The sequence below is a fragment of the Hordeum vulgare genome, chromosome 7H (assembly GCF_904849725.1).
Source record: "Hordeum vulgare subsp. vulgare chromosome 7H, MorexV3_pseudomolecules_assembly, whole genome shotgun sequence".
NCBI classification, from domain to species: Eukaryota; Viridiplantae; Streptophyta; class Magnoliopsida; order Poales; family Poaceae; genus Hordeum; species Hordeum vulgare.
Genome location: NC_058524.1, coordinates 593,139,048 through 593,152,352, shown reverse-complemented (window position 1 = coordinate 593,152,352; position 13,305 = coordinate 593,139,048). Strand labels below are relative to the sequence as shown.

General features: G+C 45.7%; 1 protein-coding gene across 1 annotated transcript; it reads right to left on the bottom strand.

Annotated features, from left to right (window-relative positions):
• Positions 1-7,908: 7,908 nt before the first annotated feature.
• LOC123412690 (NAC domain-containing protein 21/22-like) lies at positions 7,909-12,331 on the bottom strand. Its single transcript, XM_045105631.1, has 3 exons — positions 11,743-12,331; positions 9,788-10,059; positions 7,909-8,677 (listed from the first exon to the last, which is right to left on the bottom strand). Exons 1-3 carry the CDS (start codon positions 11,942-11,944, stop codon positions 8,228-8,230), a joined length of 924 nt encoding a protein of 307 aa, XP_044961566.1. The 5' UTR covers positions 11,945-12,331; the 3' UTR covers positions 7,909-8,227.
• Between the last annotated feature and the right edge of the window lie 974 nt (positions 12,332-13,305).

Genomic DNA, 13,305 nt, shown 5'->3' with positions numbered 1-13,305 from the left:
CTTGCGACATATCAAATTCAGTAGCAGGTGGTGGTGTCGCAAATTTACTCATAACAGATGGGGAATCAAGTGCAGAGTTAGATGACAGTTCCTTACCTGCCCTCGTAGTTGAGGGGTAGATGTTGGTTTTAGCGTCTTTTAGATTCTTCATAGTGATCAACAGATATAAATTCCAAGTGACTCAGAGAATAAAGCTATGCTTCCCGGCAATGGTGCGAGAAAAAGGTCTTGATAACCCACAAGTATAGGGGATCACAACAGTTTTCGAGGATAGAGTATTCAACCCAAATTTATTGATTCGACTCAAGGGGAGCCAAAGAATATTCTCGAGTATTAGCAGCTCAGTTGTCAATTCAACCACACCTGAAAGACTTAATATCTGTAGCAAAGTATTTAGTAGCAAAGTAGTATGGAAGTAACGGTAACGGTGACGAACGTAAGAGTAGCAGTTTTGTAGTGATCGTAACAAAGACCAATATGTGGAAAGTTCATAGGCAATGGATTAATGATGGATAATTATGTCGGATGGCATTCATCATGCAACAGTCATAACATAGGGTGATACAGAACTAGCTCCAATTCATTAATGTAATGTAGGCATGTATTCCATATATAGTCATACATGCTTATGGAAAAGAACTTGCATGACATCTTTTGTCCTACCCTCCCGTGGCAGCAGGGTCCTAGTAGAAACTAAGTGATATTAAGACCTCCTTTTAATAGAGAACCGGACCAAAGCATTAGCACTTAGTGGATACATGAACTCCTCAAACTACGGTAACCAGCGAAAAGAATCCCAGTTATTGTCACCCTGGGGGATGCGGATCATAACTCGTAATAGGTGTCTACAACTTGCAAGATAGGATCAAGAACACACATATATATTCATGAAAACATAATAGGTTCATATCTGAAATCATGGCACTTGGTCCCTAGTGACAAGCATTAAGCATAACAAAGTCATAGCAACATCAATCTCAGAACATAATGGATACTAGGGATCAAACCCTAACAAAACTAACTCGGTTACATGATAGATCTCATCCAACCCATCACCGTCCAGCAAGCCTATGATGGAATTACTCATGAACGACGAAGAGCATGATGAAATTGGTGATGAAGGATGGTTTGTGATGACGACGGCGTCGATTTCCCCTCTCCGGAGCCCAAATCAGACTCCAAATCTTCCCTCCCGAGGAAGAACAGGAGGTGGCGATGGCTCCGTATCGTAAAATGCGATGAACTCCTCTCTCTGATTTTTTCTCCCCGGATAGGAATATATAGGAGTGGAAACGAGGTCGGTGGAGCTAGAGGGACCCCACAAGCCAGGGGGCACGCCCTAGGGGGGGTTGCAGGCTTGTGGCCTGGTGGTGTCCCCTCTCCGGTTGATTCTTTCGCCAATATTTTTTATTAATTCCAGAAACATTCTCCGTAAATTTTCAGGTCAATCCGAGAACTTTTATTTATGCACAAAAATAACACCAAGGCAATCTGCTGAAAACAACATCAGTCCGGGTTAGTTCCATTCAAATCATGCAAATGAGAGTCCAAAACAAGGGCAAAAGAGTTTGGAAAAGTAGATACGTTGGAGACGTATCACCGTGCGAGCATACTCAGTCGGAGGAGGCCCCTCAGTAGAATCCGCCACGTCAACTGAATCCGCCTCCTCCGCCACCTCAAGTCCAGGGGAAGAGATCTGTCGCCGCTTTGGCGGCTAGTAGTACAACAACGAATAAATCCAGAGTAGGTAGCATCAAGAAGGCTCCTGCCAAGTTACCACACGACATGACCGACGAGGAAAACAAAGAGATCATGGATGCCCAGGTGAAGCGACATTTTGCACTGAAACGTCCAGATCCACAAGAGAAAATAGATCTGGAAAAAGTGAGGCGTTGTCTGAGAAATTTTTCGAAACCACCGTCGCAACTGCTATTAGACTATGACCACTCTATTGTAAAGTCATATAAAGATCCAGAGCATCGGTCGAGAAGTAGCAGTAGTGCAAAGGGGAAAACAATTCCCCAGTTCGGCGAACAGAAAATCCAATCGTGCCCCCCGCTCAAGGTGTTTACCGATATCGCTAATGTTCCGGGGGTAGCGTCCGCTCGTCCTAGTTTTACCCTTGGTGATTACTTAGGCGATGAGGTACAGTTCAAACTGGCTGAGTTAGCCTTTAGATTCGAGCACGGGAAGCCTCTCGTCCCACCCGAGGAGCTCCCGAATCTACCAACGATGATGCGAAGATTGCATAACTGGTACTTGGAAGCCTCAAAGAAAGGGGCCGACTATATCAATGAGAGGGCTAGAGATGAGCATTACTTCAATGAAGATGAGGAGATTTATGTTCAATTTGAAGAATTATTTCAGTTATATAATCAAGACGCCATCGACAAATTTATCGTGAGTTTCTATTGCTTGTAAGTGTCATTTCTGTAATTAAGTCTCTAGCTCAGCTTGTTCATTGCATGTATAACTATCCTCAATATATATATATTATGCAGAAAGAAGATCCTCGAATGCAGAAGAGGACAAATATAGGACATTGGGTTCATTAACCCAAATACTATTCATGAAGTTATGGTACAATGGAATGCCAAGGATACAAAGAAGATATTTTAAGGGTGTTCACTAAACAACAAACCAAAAGGAAAATACTATTTCCTTACAACTTCAAGTGAGTGTTATACTCTCTTGTAGACAACATTTTGTTTCGTTAATTACTCGATGTTAAATGTAATTGATGAGATATGCGCGCAGAGGTTACACTTTATTCTGCTAGTCATTCAGTTCGACGCAGGAAAAGTACTTGTCATGGACCCGTTATGTAAAGACATGGAGATGTGGGCGGACCTGAGAGCAATTCTTTAGAGGTAATTTCAATCATTATCGCACTATATCGGCAACTTACGTTCATTTCCTGATATTAAGTAATTAATAGCTCCTTTATTCATTTTCTTTGTCGGACATGGTTTGGAAAGAGTTCACCAAGAAGGTTAGGGGTGAATAGCAACCGGAGCTTCGATTTAAACAACTCAATGTAAGTAGTACTAGCTCGGTCCGCACATCTCTTTGATTCTAGTTTGAATATCATTATCATGCTTGATTATTATTTTGATTGAACTCTATTCATGTAAAGTGCTCGAGGCAGGGATCTGGAAATAACTTATGTGGATACTACGTTTGCGAGTTCACTCGCCAGACGACCTGTGAGAAGAGAATACTTTTGGAAAACTTGAAATACGTAAACAATGTTTGCAAATTTATTTTATTATCATCAATTGTGTTGGCTTTCATTCACATATATATTGACCCCCTTCTTAAATTAGATACGAAAGCGGGACGAACTCCTACCAAAGGCTCGCATATCAGCAATTCAAGAGGAATTGGTGGGATTCTTCATTAATGAGATCATAGCTGAAAACGGAGAATACCATCGAGAAATGGCAGTGAAGATTGGTAACTAGATATTAGGTATCATAAGAGAAGTTACATTGTATATATGCATGAACGTGTACTATACGTAGTAGCGTCGAATAGATATATGAAAACTTGTTGTTCAACCAATCACGGAGAAAGAGAGGTCACTTCTCTCTATATTCATGACCATTTGTGTAATGGTTTCTTCATTGCTATATGTAGTAGCTAGCGTCGAATTGAATGAAAAACATAAAATAAAAACAAAAATCTTAAATGTAAAAGAATTGAATGGTAAACAAAAAAGAAAAAGGGAAAACACAATATGAAACCCCTAAACCCTCCAAAACCCCTCATTTCAAAAATAAAAAACAAAAACCACAGCGCCTGGCACGTGCTGACGCGTGGCTGTCTTTTAGTCCGGTCGGTGTTATCAATCGAGACTAAATGTCCTCCTGCCTGGGCGCCCCACAACGGCCACGTGAAGCTCATTTAGTCCCGGTTCGTAACGCAACCGAGACTAAAACTTGGGGCCTTTTGTCCTGATTGCTTAGTCTCGGTTGCAGAACCGGGACTAAAGGCCTTTAGGAACCAGGACCGATGCCCTATTTTCTATAAGTGGGGGCATGGTTGGGACAACGATGACCACACAAAGTCCAAAAAGAAGGGAAGAAGCAACTGCTGCTGCCGGAGAGTGTTGTTGCCGCAACCGCCTTTGTCACCGTCGCTTGCGTCGGTGCTAAGAATAGAGAAAGAGTGTGCCCTAGAGCTAGGGGTGAGCAAGTAAATGGTGCGCGCGTGCGCGTGTGTGTGTGGGGGGGGGGGGGGGGGGAGACTATATTTCGCGCCATCACGCCTCCACTGATTTCCTTCTCCCGCCATCCTCCGCCCCCAATCCCCCCTGCACCGCGACGTACGTCATGTCTTACTTTAACACCCTACTCAGCCTGGCTCACTGAAAACGGCCGATTCAGCAAGCCAGGCTGTGGGTTGGTTTAAGTTTCATGACGATGGAAGCCAAACCTCCTGGTACGCAACCAAACAGTTTTTTTCTTTTTACCCCGGTCTGGTTGGGTTTTATGCAGACAGCCAAACGTGTCACAGCAGTGTGACAAAAATAATAATCTGGGAGGTGAAGTTCCAAAGTATTTCCTACTGTAGATGTTGCAAGGACAGGCGTCTCGAAGTGTCAATTTGATCCACCCAACCGTTGTTGTGCAGCGCCTAATGTCTTTCTGCACCAACTCAAGCAGGTACGAAAGGCCAGCAAAGGGATGTCAGGAAGCTACTTAACCGATCAGCTGATGTAATTATTAGTCGGATTTAGTCAGTGGTACACTACTGGAGTGCCGTCATACGTATGTCGTGGTACTACTGGAGTGCTGGCATACGTATACAGCATGCAAAACACTGTGCAGAGGTTAACTGAAGAAAAGGCATCCCATTATGCAGGGACAGACAGGGAAGCCCTACAGAGCTCTCTGCAGGCTTCGGGCTAGCGAAAGAGACAAGACCTGCGTTTTGAGGAGGCTGAGATCTGGGGCCCACACCACATGGTTCCCCAACGTGTCAGGGAGGATCATGCTGTTGATAAATTGCAACAGGAACCACCTATCGAACTACTGCATTCCATGCATGAACTGTTGGTATGTTCGTGTACTACTTCATCCGTTTCAAAAATTTTGTCTTAGGTTTGTCTATAAAAATGAATGTACTTAGGGCCTGTTTGGTTCCCAGCCACAGTTTAGTTGGCATATGTTTGGTTTTTGTCACACTTTGACTTGCCACACTTTATTGTTGCTATGACCCATTTGTCATAGAGTCATTTTTTTATCAACTTTTGCCAAAGTTTGGCGTTCGTTTTTTCAACCACACTTTTATGGCTTGCCACACTTTAATGGTTTGCCACACTTTGGCTTGGCAAAATTAGTCTTCAATCAAACAGGCCCTTAAATACTAAAACATGATTACATACATTTATATTTAGACAAATTTAAGACAAGAATTTTAGAACGGAGGGAGTACTAAAGTACTCATTCATGCACACGGTTCATGATAAGTGCAGCAGGTTCAACAGCATGAGTTCATTGGTTAGGTTGGCAACTGCATCATCAATACTACAAATATGTGAGGGTATCAGAACTAGTATTACGATAAGGATTTCCTCGTGAAACTACGACCTTGGAATTGTTCGTGCACAATGATTAGTTAGTAGTGATGGTGAAGAATCATGAATGCAAATCAAAGTAGTGTATTGTCAACTAGCTTTAGAGAATTCCAATTATAAATACCTCTAATATATAGTCCGTATTAGCTTGCTAGTGGGCTTGTGTAACTTGCAGTGTTTTTATATGGTCCACATGTTGGTGTTTGAAATTATTTAGGTGGTTTTCAAGTTACTAACTGATCTTAGTACTAGGCACATGAGAAGATAGGTGTGAACATAAATCCCTTTCACGGCATATAAATATATTATAAAGAATCTCCACTTGTGAGCTATGACTTTGTTTGTCTTTCTTTTTGTCCACATGAAAAGGGCTAAGCATTTTTCTGTTGCATCGGATAAACATTTAATTCAAGTGTGAGGAAAATAAATGGGGAAAAGGTGAACATATAATCTTTAATGATCTGGCTTTTTGAACCAAATTTCTATTTAGTGCTTAATTCCTTGGTAAAACTGCAAATTCAGATCAAAGAGGCAGTGTTGCAGCCAAGGGGCTGATCTGAGAAATGCTAATTGCAATTAAAATGGGTAATTGCCTTTTTGATTTATTGGAAGCTTTTGGAACGGGCCCAATTAAAACAGAAATTTTAGTCATTAAATATGAAATCTATATTTGGCACCAAACGTTACGAAAGATAAACAAGTGGACAGCGACATATATAACCTCCCTTAGAATTTAGAAGGACTGGAGCAGGAGATTAGTCTCCAAATGCATAATAACCATTAGTATAATCAGTATGTGTGAATCGTTTGCACGGAACAAATTCTCTCGAAATAGGCTTTCGCCCCGCTATATATATATATAGCAACCACATGATACAACATGAAACTATTGATGGGGGCAAAACAGCACATCCATGCCCAAAAAGAAAAGAAAGAGAAAATAATGCCAACACCGACGGCTTAACGAAAACAATAATGACCCGCAACCGTTGTGTCTCCTCCGGAATATTCCCACCACGATCCAAGCATCTTGATCCATCGCGTACCAAGCAGCACCTTCACGAAGGATAATGACGACGACGACACTGCTGTCCGGACAGGTCCTAGGGTTTCCCCCGGTACGCTCCGAGGCGTGGGGAGGAGGCACACCTGACACCCTTTAGGAAGGAAGGGTGACACTCTCAAGTGTCACCGTGTCGGTGTCAAACGACAAGGATTTCTCCCGACCCCCAAGCCACCACCCCCCGGACAATCAGAGACACACTACTAAGCATGCCATCCACCAATAAACGCCACCTCGGTCTTGCAATCATCATCGTCGTCTCACCATGGTCAACGTAGCAAGGCCGGTCAGTCTGAGGCGAACCACCCGAAGACACGATCTGACAGGGGGACAACCACACAGGAGGGGACTACCTCCACCGTCCAAGACGGTCGCCGTCCGGACACGACGACGAGAGCACACCGAACCATTGGAACCGAAGGGCAGCAGCAGCGCAGCCACCCGGAGGGCGTCCTCCACCGCCATCGGCGGGTGTCGACCGGACACAGCAGCCAGGACACACCAGGCCAAGAAGGCCCGGCCGAGCGTCGGCCAAGTCCCAGGGCTCGTAAAGTCCCCGCTGTCGTGCTGCTGCACGTAGGCCGCCACCGCCGCTACCCTCATGCAGCCCAAAAGCTCAGCCGGGCATGGACAAGCTCGTGAAGCTCCCATCATCACGCTGCAGCGGTGCGATGTCAATGCTGTCATCCCCGCCGCGAGCCGCGCCGCAAACCAACCAGAGGCGACGACGCAGGCCCGACCAGACCCAGATCGGGCCCGGGGGGTCCAGATCTGGGCCTGAAGGGCCGGATCGCTGCCACCGCTACCCAGCCACCAACGACAGCACCACCGCCACTGAGACCATCCACGCCGCACCAGGAGGAGCCCCGCCGCCGCGCCGGGCCGCTGCCGCCGAGACGCACCACCAGGCCCCGGGCTGCCCCGCGCCAGGAGGGGAAAGGCCGGAGTCCCGCCGCCACGGGGGCCCCCCGACCAAGGGACGGCGCGGCACACCGGCGACGGCAGGAGGAGGGAGGGAAGGGAGGGAAGGGAGGGGCGAGCGGGCAGGAGGGTGGGGGGCGCGACCCGACCACCGCGGGGGCGGCGCGGGAGGGGAGGAGGGGGAGAGGTGGCACGGATCCGGGGCCCCTGGGGCGGCGGAGTGGGAGGGGAGGAGGGGGGCGGGGCCGGCCGGCGGTGGCGGCGGCGGGGGGAGGGAGGAGGGGGAACCTGCACGGACCAAATTAATGCACAAGAAAGCCCAACAGACAAATAGAGTAGATTCTATAATACGAACCACAAAATTTATGTTTTGACATATTAGTTTATAAATTCTAGCACCAGACACTATTTTTTCCATCTTATCCATAGTCGTACACAAATAATGTATATACAGATTTATACCATTGATGAGATATATCAGCTATCTCCTCTGACGCCTCCTTTTCTCTCTGAGAAATAATGTGAACTAGAATGATAGCACTACTAGCTATATATATACCACAACTGCATGCAATAGCACATAGGCACACACACCCAAGTCTAGATCTTCTTTTCAAGATATCCATCCTTGTTTGGTAGCAATAATACCCCTAGCTAGAAAATCAATTGAGCGAGTTCCACATCTGTGAGAAGCCACTCTCAGCTAAGTACTCGAACCCATCTTGAGCAAACACACCACCCTGGGTAGGCGCCTCCCTCTTCACGTTGCCTTGCTCAAACCTGGTGAGCTGGCTCAACGCGTCCTTGATCGCCTTCCCCATGTGCTGCTGCTCCTGATCAGCAGCCATGGGTGGCATCGCTGTCACCGGGATGTTCATCGAGGCCGACGACGATGGGTGAGAGGAGGGATTATTGGAGAAGCAGGGCACTTGCTCATAACCCTCTAGGTTTTGCACCGCCGACATTCCAGGATGATCAAATGCAATGTAGTTGTCAATGAGGGGAGGCAGCGAGGTTGCGGCTGCACTGTCAATGTTGTAGCTGCTCCCTGTGGGTGGCTTGGCAATGGTTGCCCTAGTCTTGTAGAAAACCCTACACAAGACCCAGTCCTCCTGTTTAACATGAAAATATTACACATTAAGATAACTAGACTGGAAAATAGGTGAGTAGATTGGGATATATGACATATGTATGCATCTTCTGAGGTGATCATGACATCAAGAATCTTGCAGCAGAAACTTCTTCAGATCTTGAAGGTATGAATTAAACAGATTTATAAATATTTTTGGGAGAATATTTATATATTTCTTTAGCCATTCTTATATTTTTGTGGGCCATAGCTGTTTTATGAAATTGTTCGATAGTGACATCAATGCAAGGATAAAAGGATAAAAATTGATGCGAGTCAATAATTTGCACATATATACGTTTATATATTGGGGTGTACATCTAAAAGAGACCAGATCATCCTCACATCTATGTACGTAGCTGGCATGAGAGTGACCCACATGTAAAGAAAGGATCAAGTACAAAACGGGAACTGGCGAACCTGCCTGTGCTACTTAACAATTAATTAACATCATGATCATACGTTCTAGCTAGCTACTACAACTTTTCAAAAAAATCCAGCTAACTATCATTTCTGGTATCTTAACACACAAATCAGAAAAGTTCTCAGACATCTCGTAGTATTACTCAGATGGCACCTAATATATTAAATGTATTAATTAAAAAGATAACCAACTTTGTGACCTCGCTGTAATTTGGCGCTTCAAATATACTACCAAGCTAGCTAGATCTTGAATTGAGAGGGCATGCATGTATAGTGAGCTGGCTGGTGGTACTACATCATCCATTGCACATGTATTATAGGATGAGTTGGCATTCCGGCCAATCTCCTCCACATGTGAATGTCACGTGAACTAAAGGTTTTTGTTTCTTTAGTCCATACTTCTCTTAAAATCTACCACATGTGCAATCAAATATGTCAAGTTTCATTTTCAATGTCCCCTCCCCGGCCTCCTTCAAAAGAAGGTGTCCGGAACCCCGGATATATAGTTTTCCTGATTGTGTGCATTAATTTATGGTGGGATCTCTTGCATTTCCTATACATGTGATGCATTATACTATAAGCATCAAATAATGAACAAAAGGGGAAAAGAGTGGAGTATCAAGTAATAAGATTAAATTTGCTCCATGTGCATAGTTATAATGATGATTACCTTGAGTGGCAACTTCATCAGATCGCCTTGCCCTTCTCTGCGGAATTCATGCATGACCCACTCAGTTTTCTTCCCTTTAGGGGCTCTGCCTTGATAGAACACGAGAGTTTTCCTCATTCCAACTAGTAATCCTTTCCGGCTTATCGAACGGTCTTTCCCGGTGGCCTTCCAGTAGCCTGATTCAGTTGCTCTATTTGTTCTCTGGCCTGTAGCATACTTCCTGTCCCTTAAGCTGTAGAAGTACCACTCCTTGCCGCCAATGCATGCAATTTCTGAATACAATCAGCAGGGATCAAATTAACAAACAATTATATGTACAGATTAGATGGACTATGAAGAAGTAATAATCTTTTTGGAACATGCTCGAGATGTGCATCCATGAATCTAACGATGTCTGACTACACTTTTCCATTTTTTTAAGAGAAACTCCTAACACTAGAGCCACATTTAATTAAGGCAGAGAAAATATTTATTAATAGGTAACCACATAATAGGGAGAATAATTGATATTTTTGGAACCAAAACAAAGGAGATCTATTAATTTGGGAAAGGCATCTTGCCCATTCTTGTTATACATATGCTATCCTTGCTATATATATGTTCTTTTCATATGGCTTTGTGCATGGTGTGTTTTCTACTAATAGGCAAAGTGGAAGGCCTCCTTTTTGTGTTAAGTTTGTCCCCATCCGTGGGCTGTGAATTCCCTTTAAGGATGAGGCAATTTGGGGGAATATTTGATGGCATGGCATGAACAGGAACAGACGCGGAGCAGGCCAGCAAGGGGCCAAACAAACTCATGGCTGTGAGAATATCCTTCTGTTATGGGGACGGGAAGGCGACAAAAGATGGAGGCAGACAAGGCGTGTGAATTTTGTTCTCATTGTAGAATAATTCCTAGAAACTATATGTATTCATCCCTTGATCAAGTCTACTATATCTGTAATAAGAGGCAAAAAATATATACTACTATGCAAGAATTTGATATCTCTCTCTCTCTCTCTCTCTCTCTCTCTCTCTCCCTACAGTACTAATAGTTAATTTAAAACAAGATTTTTCGAATTGTAGTTAAATTAGTTAAGGTATATAAAGAGGGAGAAAAGCATGGGCACAGCAAAAGGAAAGGCCAAAAAGTGAGAAAAAAAAGAAAAGGAGAAAGGTCGGTTTCTAGCGGTATGGGAAGCATGCATGCATAGTTGCAACTTGCCACTTGATGATATGGAAATTGTCGTGGTCACTCTTCGGTTATGGCTGGGAGTGGAAGCGGATCAACTAGCCAGCCAGCAGCCACTAGCAGCATGCATACGGCCACCTTAGGTTTGGATCGTTGCAACTAGCAACTCAGAGAAACTACACATGCATACTGCTGGCATCAAAGGAAAAGGAACAAAGAGAATTTTCGAATTAATGGACTGAAAATGAATGGAGATGGCTAATTGATCTGGTCCCAATATCTTAAATTCAAGTTGAACTAACAGAGCAATACATTTTGATGCATGATTGAGGGGAGAACCTTGGACAAATCATATACATACACAGACGGACAATTAATTTAATTCTGGGACGTGATTTCTTCTTTACTAAAAAATGAGCAAAAGAAATTTAATTAGTATAGTGGAGAACTAAAGACCTGCCTGCTTAGAAACGATCAAATCATTGTTAGTTCCCCGCCAGAAGATATAAACTGCAAAGATATCATACTTAGGGCGACAGATTTTTTTTTTTAAGGGGATTTGGGACGTCATCGACAAAGAACAGAAAACAATTTTATCTTCACCTCAAAAAGGATCCCCTCAGCAGCCAAAAGGGACAGGGAAAATCATACTATCAACAATAAACCAGGCCCAGGATCAAAGCGCTTGTGCATATGATCCGCAAGACGATGAAGCTATGGAGCTCGTCACATAGACACACACGCATATATATGCTGGTATCTGGAATTCTGGATTAGGTCTTACCGGGGAGGTCCCAGGGCTCGATCTTGTTGAGGTCGACGTCAACCATGGCGGGGCAGCCGTAGATGCTCGACACCGCGGCCGCCGCTCCTCCGGCGCCGCCGCTGAGCTTCCTGGACAGGTAGTCGAGCACGAGCTCGTCATCCCGCGGGTGGAACCTGAACCCCGGCGGCAGCCTCGCCTCCACCATGCTGAGCGAATTCATCTCCGCCGCCGCCAGCACGAAGCTCGCTTTGGATCCCCTCGGATCAGTCGATCGGCAGGGGAGCTAGAGAGGACCGATGGCTAGCTGCTGCTGCCGACCTCCACGGTCCACGGCTATGGAACAGGTAGTCGAGCACGGCCAGCAGTGGAAGCAGCAGCTAGCGGCCAGCCACCGATGGGTGGGTGGACGGATCGGTTGCAAGCTAGGACCGTCTACCGAGAGGGATATCGAGGAGGAGCGCGAGGAAGACGAGGGTTATTAATAGGAGCCAGCGCACGGCATGGTGAGGTCAACTAGTTTTTGCGCCGATGCTTTCACGGAGATGGAGGGAGGGGGAGAGGAGGCCGGGGCCGGGAAGGCTACGGCTCTAGCTACTAGTATACTACTACTACTCTACACTACTACGTACGTATAGCAGTACTGGTACTACGTATAGCTAGGCAGATGGGCCGGAGTACGTACGTACTCACCCAGCTGGAGAGACTTTTCCTCTCGCCCTCGGTTAGGGTGCCGGGCGCCAGGTGGCGAGGTTCGATTCGCCAGGCCGGTCCCGGCCGGTGGGCGATCGATCGGGCGGCTGCAGCCGGGCCGGTACGGTGGCCGTGTCACGCTCGCTGGACGTCGCCGGCGGTGACGTGGGCGGGCAGATGCGTTCATGCTCATGCAGACGAGACGGGATGCGCCGTGCGCGGTTAGGGTTGGGCGGGGGCATTTAATTCGAAGCGCGGACCGGCCGGCCTAATGGCGTAAATAACGGGCGCATATCTTTCCGGCTTTGCGGCGTCGTCTGATTCGAGCTTGCGGCTCCGGTGATCGATCGGGAGATATATCTCCGGCGGCATGGCGACGTGGCATGGGCTGTTGGGCACAGATGCGTGTGTGTGTGCTCACATATGCAGCGAGAGAGGGAAATTTTAGGGATTTGGTTCAGGGCATCTTTAATAGTAGGGTGTAGTCAGATCTCGGTCGACTGAGATTTTAACAATGTTTCAGTCAAGTGATAGAAGATATACAATAAAAAATCACGGTAATTATACTTACTACTTTATATGATATTTTGTAAAAACAGTCCATATCGACAATCCATCATGTTGCTAGTTAATAGTCGCAATTGCTTGTTGACACAAAGGAGTAGAAAGTTTCCCCTTAAAAAAGAACCCTATTCGCGAGGCACTCCTCTTGTTGCATCGTTGGCCGCTCCTCTCCTCTGTCAACCTCACGTACGTCGGAAGGAAGGAGGGTTGCAGATAGGTTGCGGTAGTAATTTGTTGTTCTTTATCTTAGTTAGGGTTGCTGACTCGCGGGGGGCTTTGGCCATGGTTGTGTGATGGCGGTGGCGCTCGGTGTCCTTGTCGAGGCGA

Excerpts from the sequence above, each read along its gene's own strand:
- LOC123412690 (XM_045105631.1), bottom strand. The coding sequence starts at position 11,944 with ATGAATTCGCTCAGCATGGTGGAGGCGAGGCTGCCGCCGGGGTTCAGG. Across the intron at positions 10,060-11,742 it reads CGAGCCCTGGGACCTCCCCG|AAATTGCATGCATTGGCGGC; the intron begins GTAAGACCTAAT and ends GATTGTATTCAG. Across the intron at positions 8,678-9,787 it reads TGATGAAGTTGCCACTCAAG|GAGGACTGGGTCTTGTGTAG; the intron begins GTAATCATCATT and ends CATGTTAAACAG.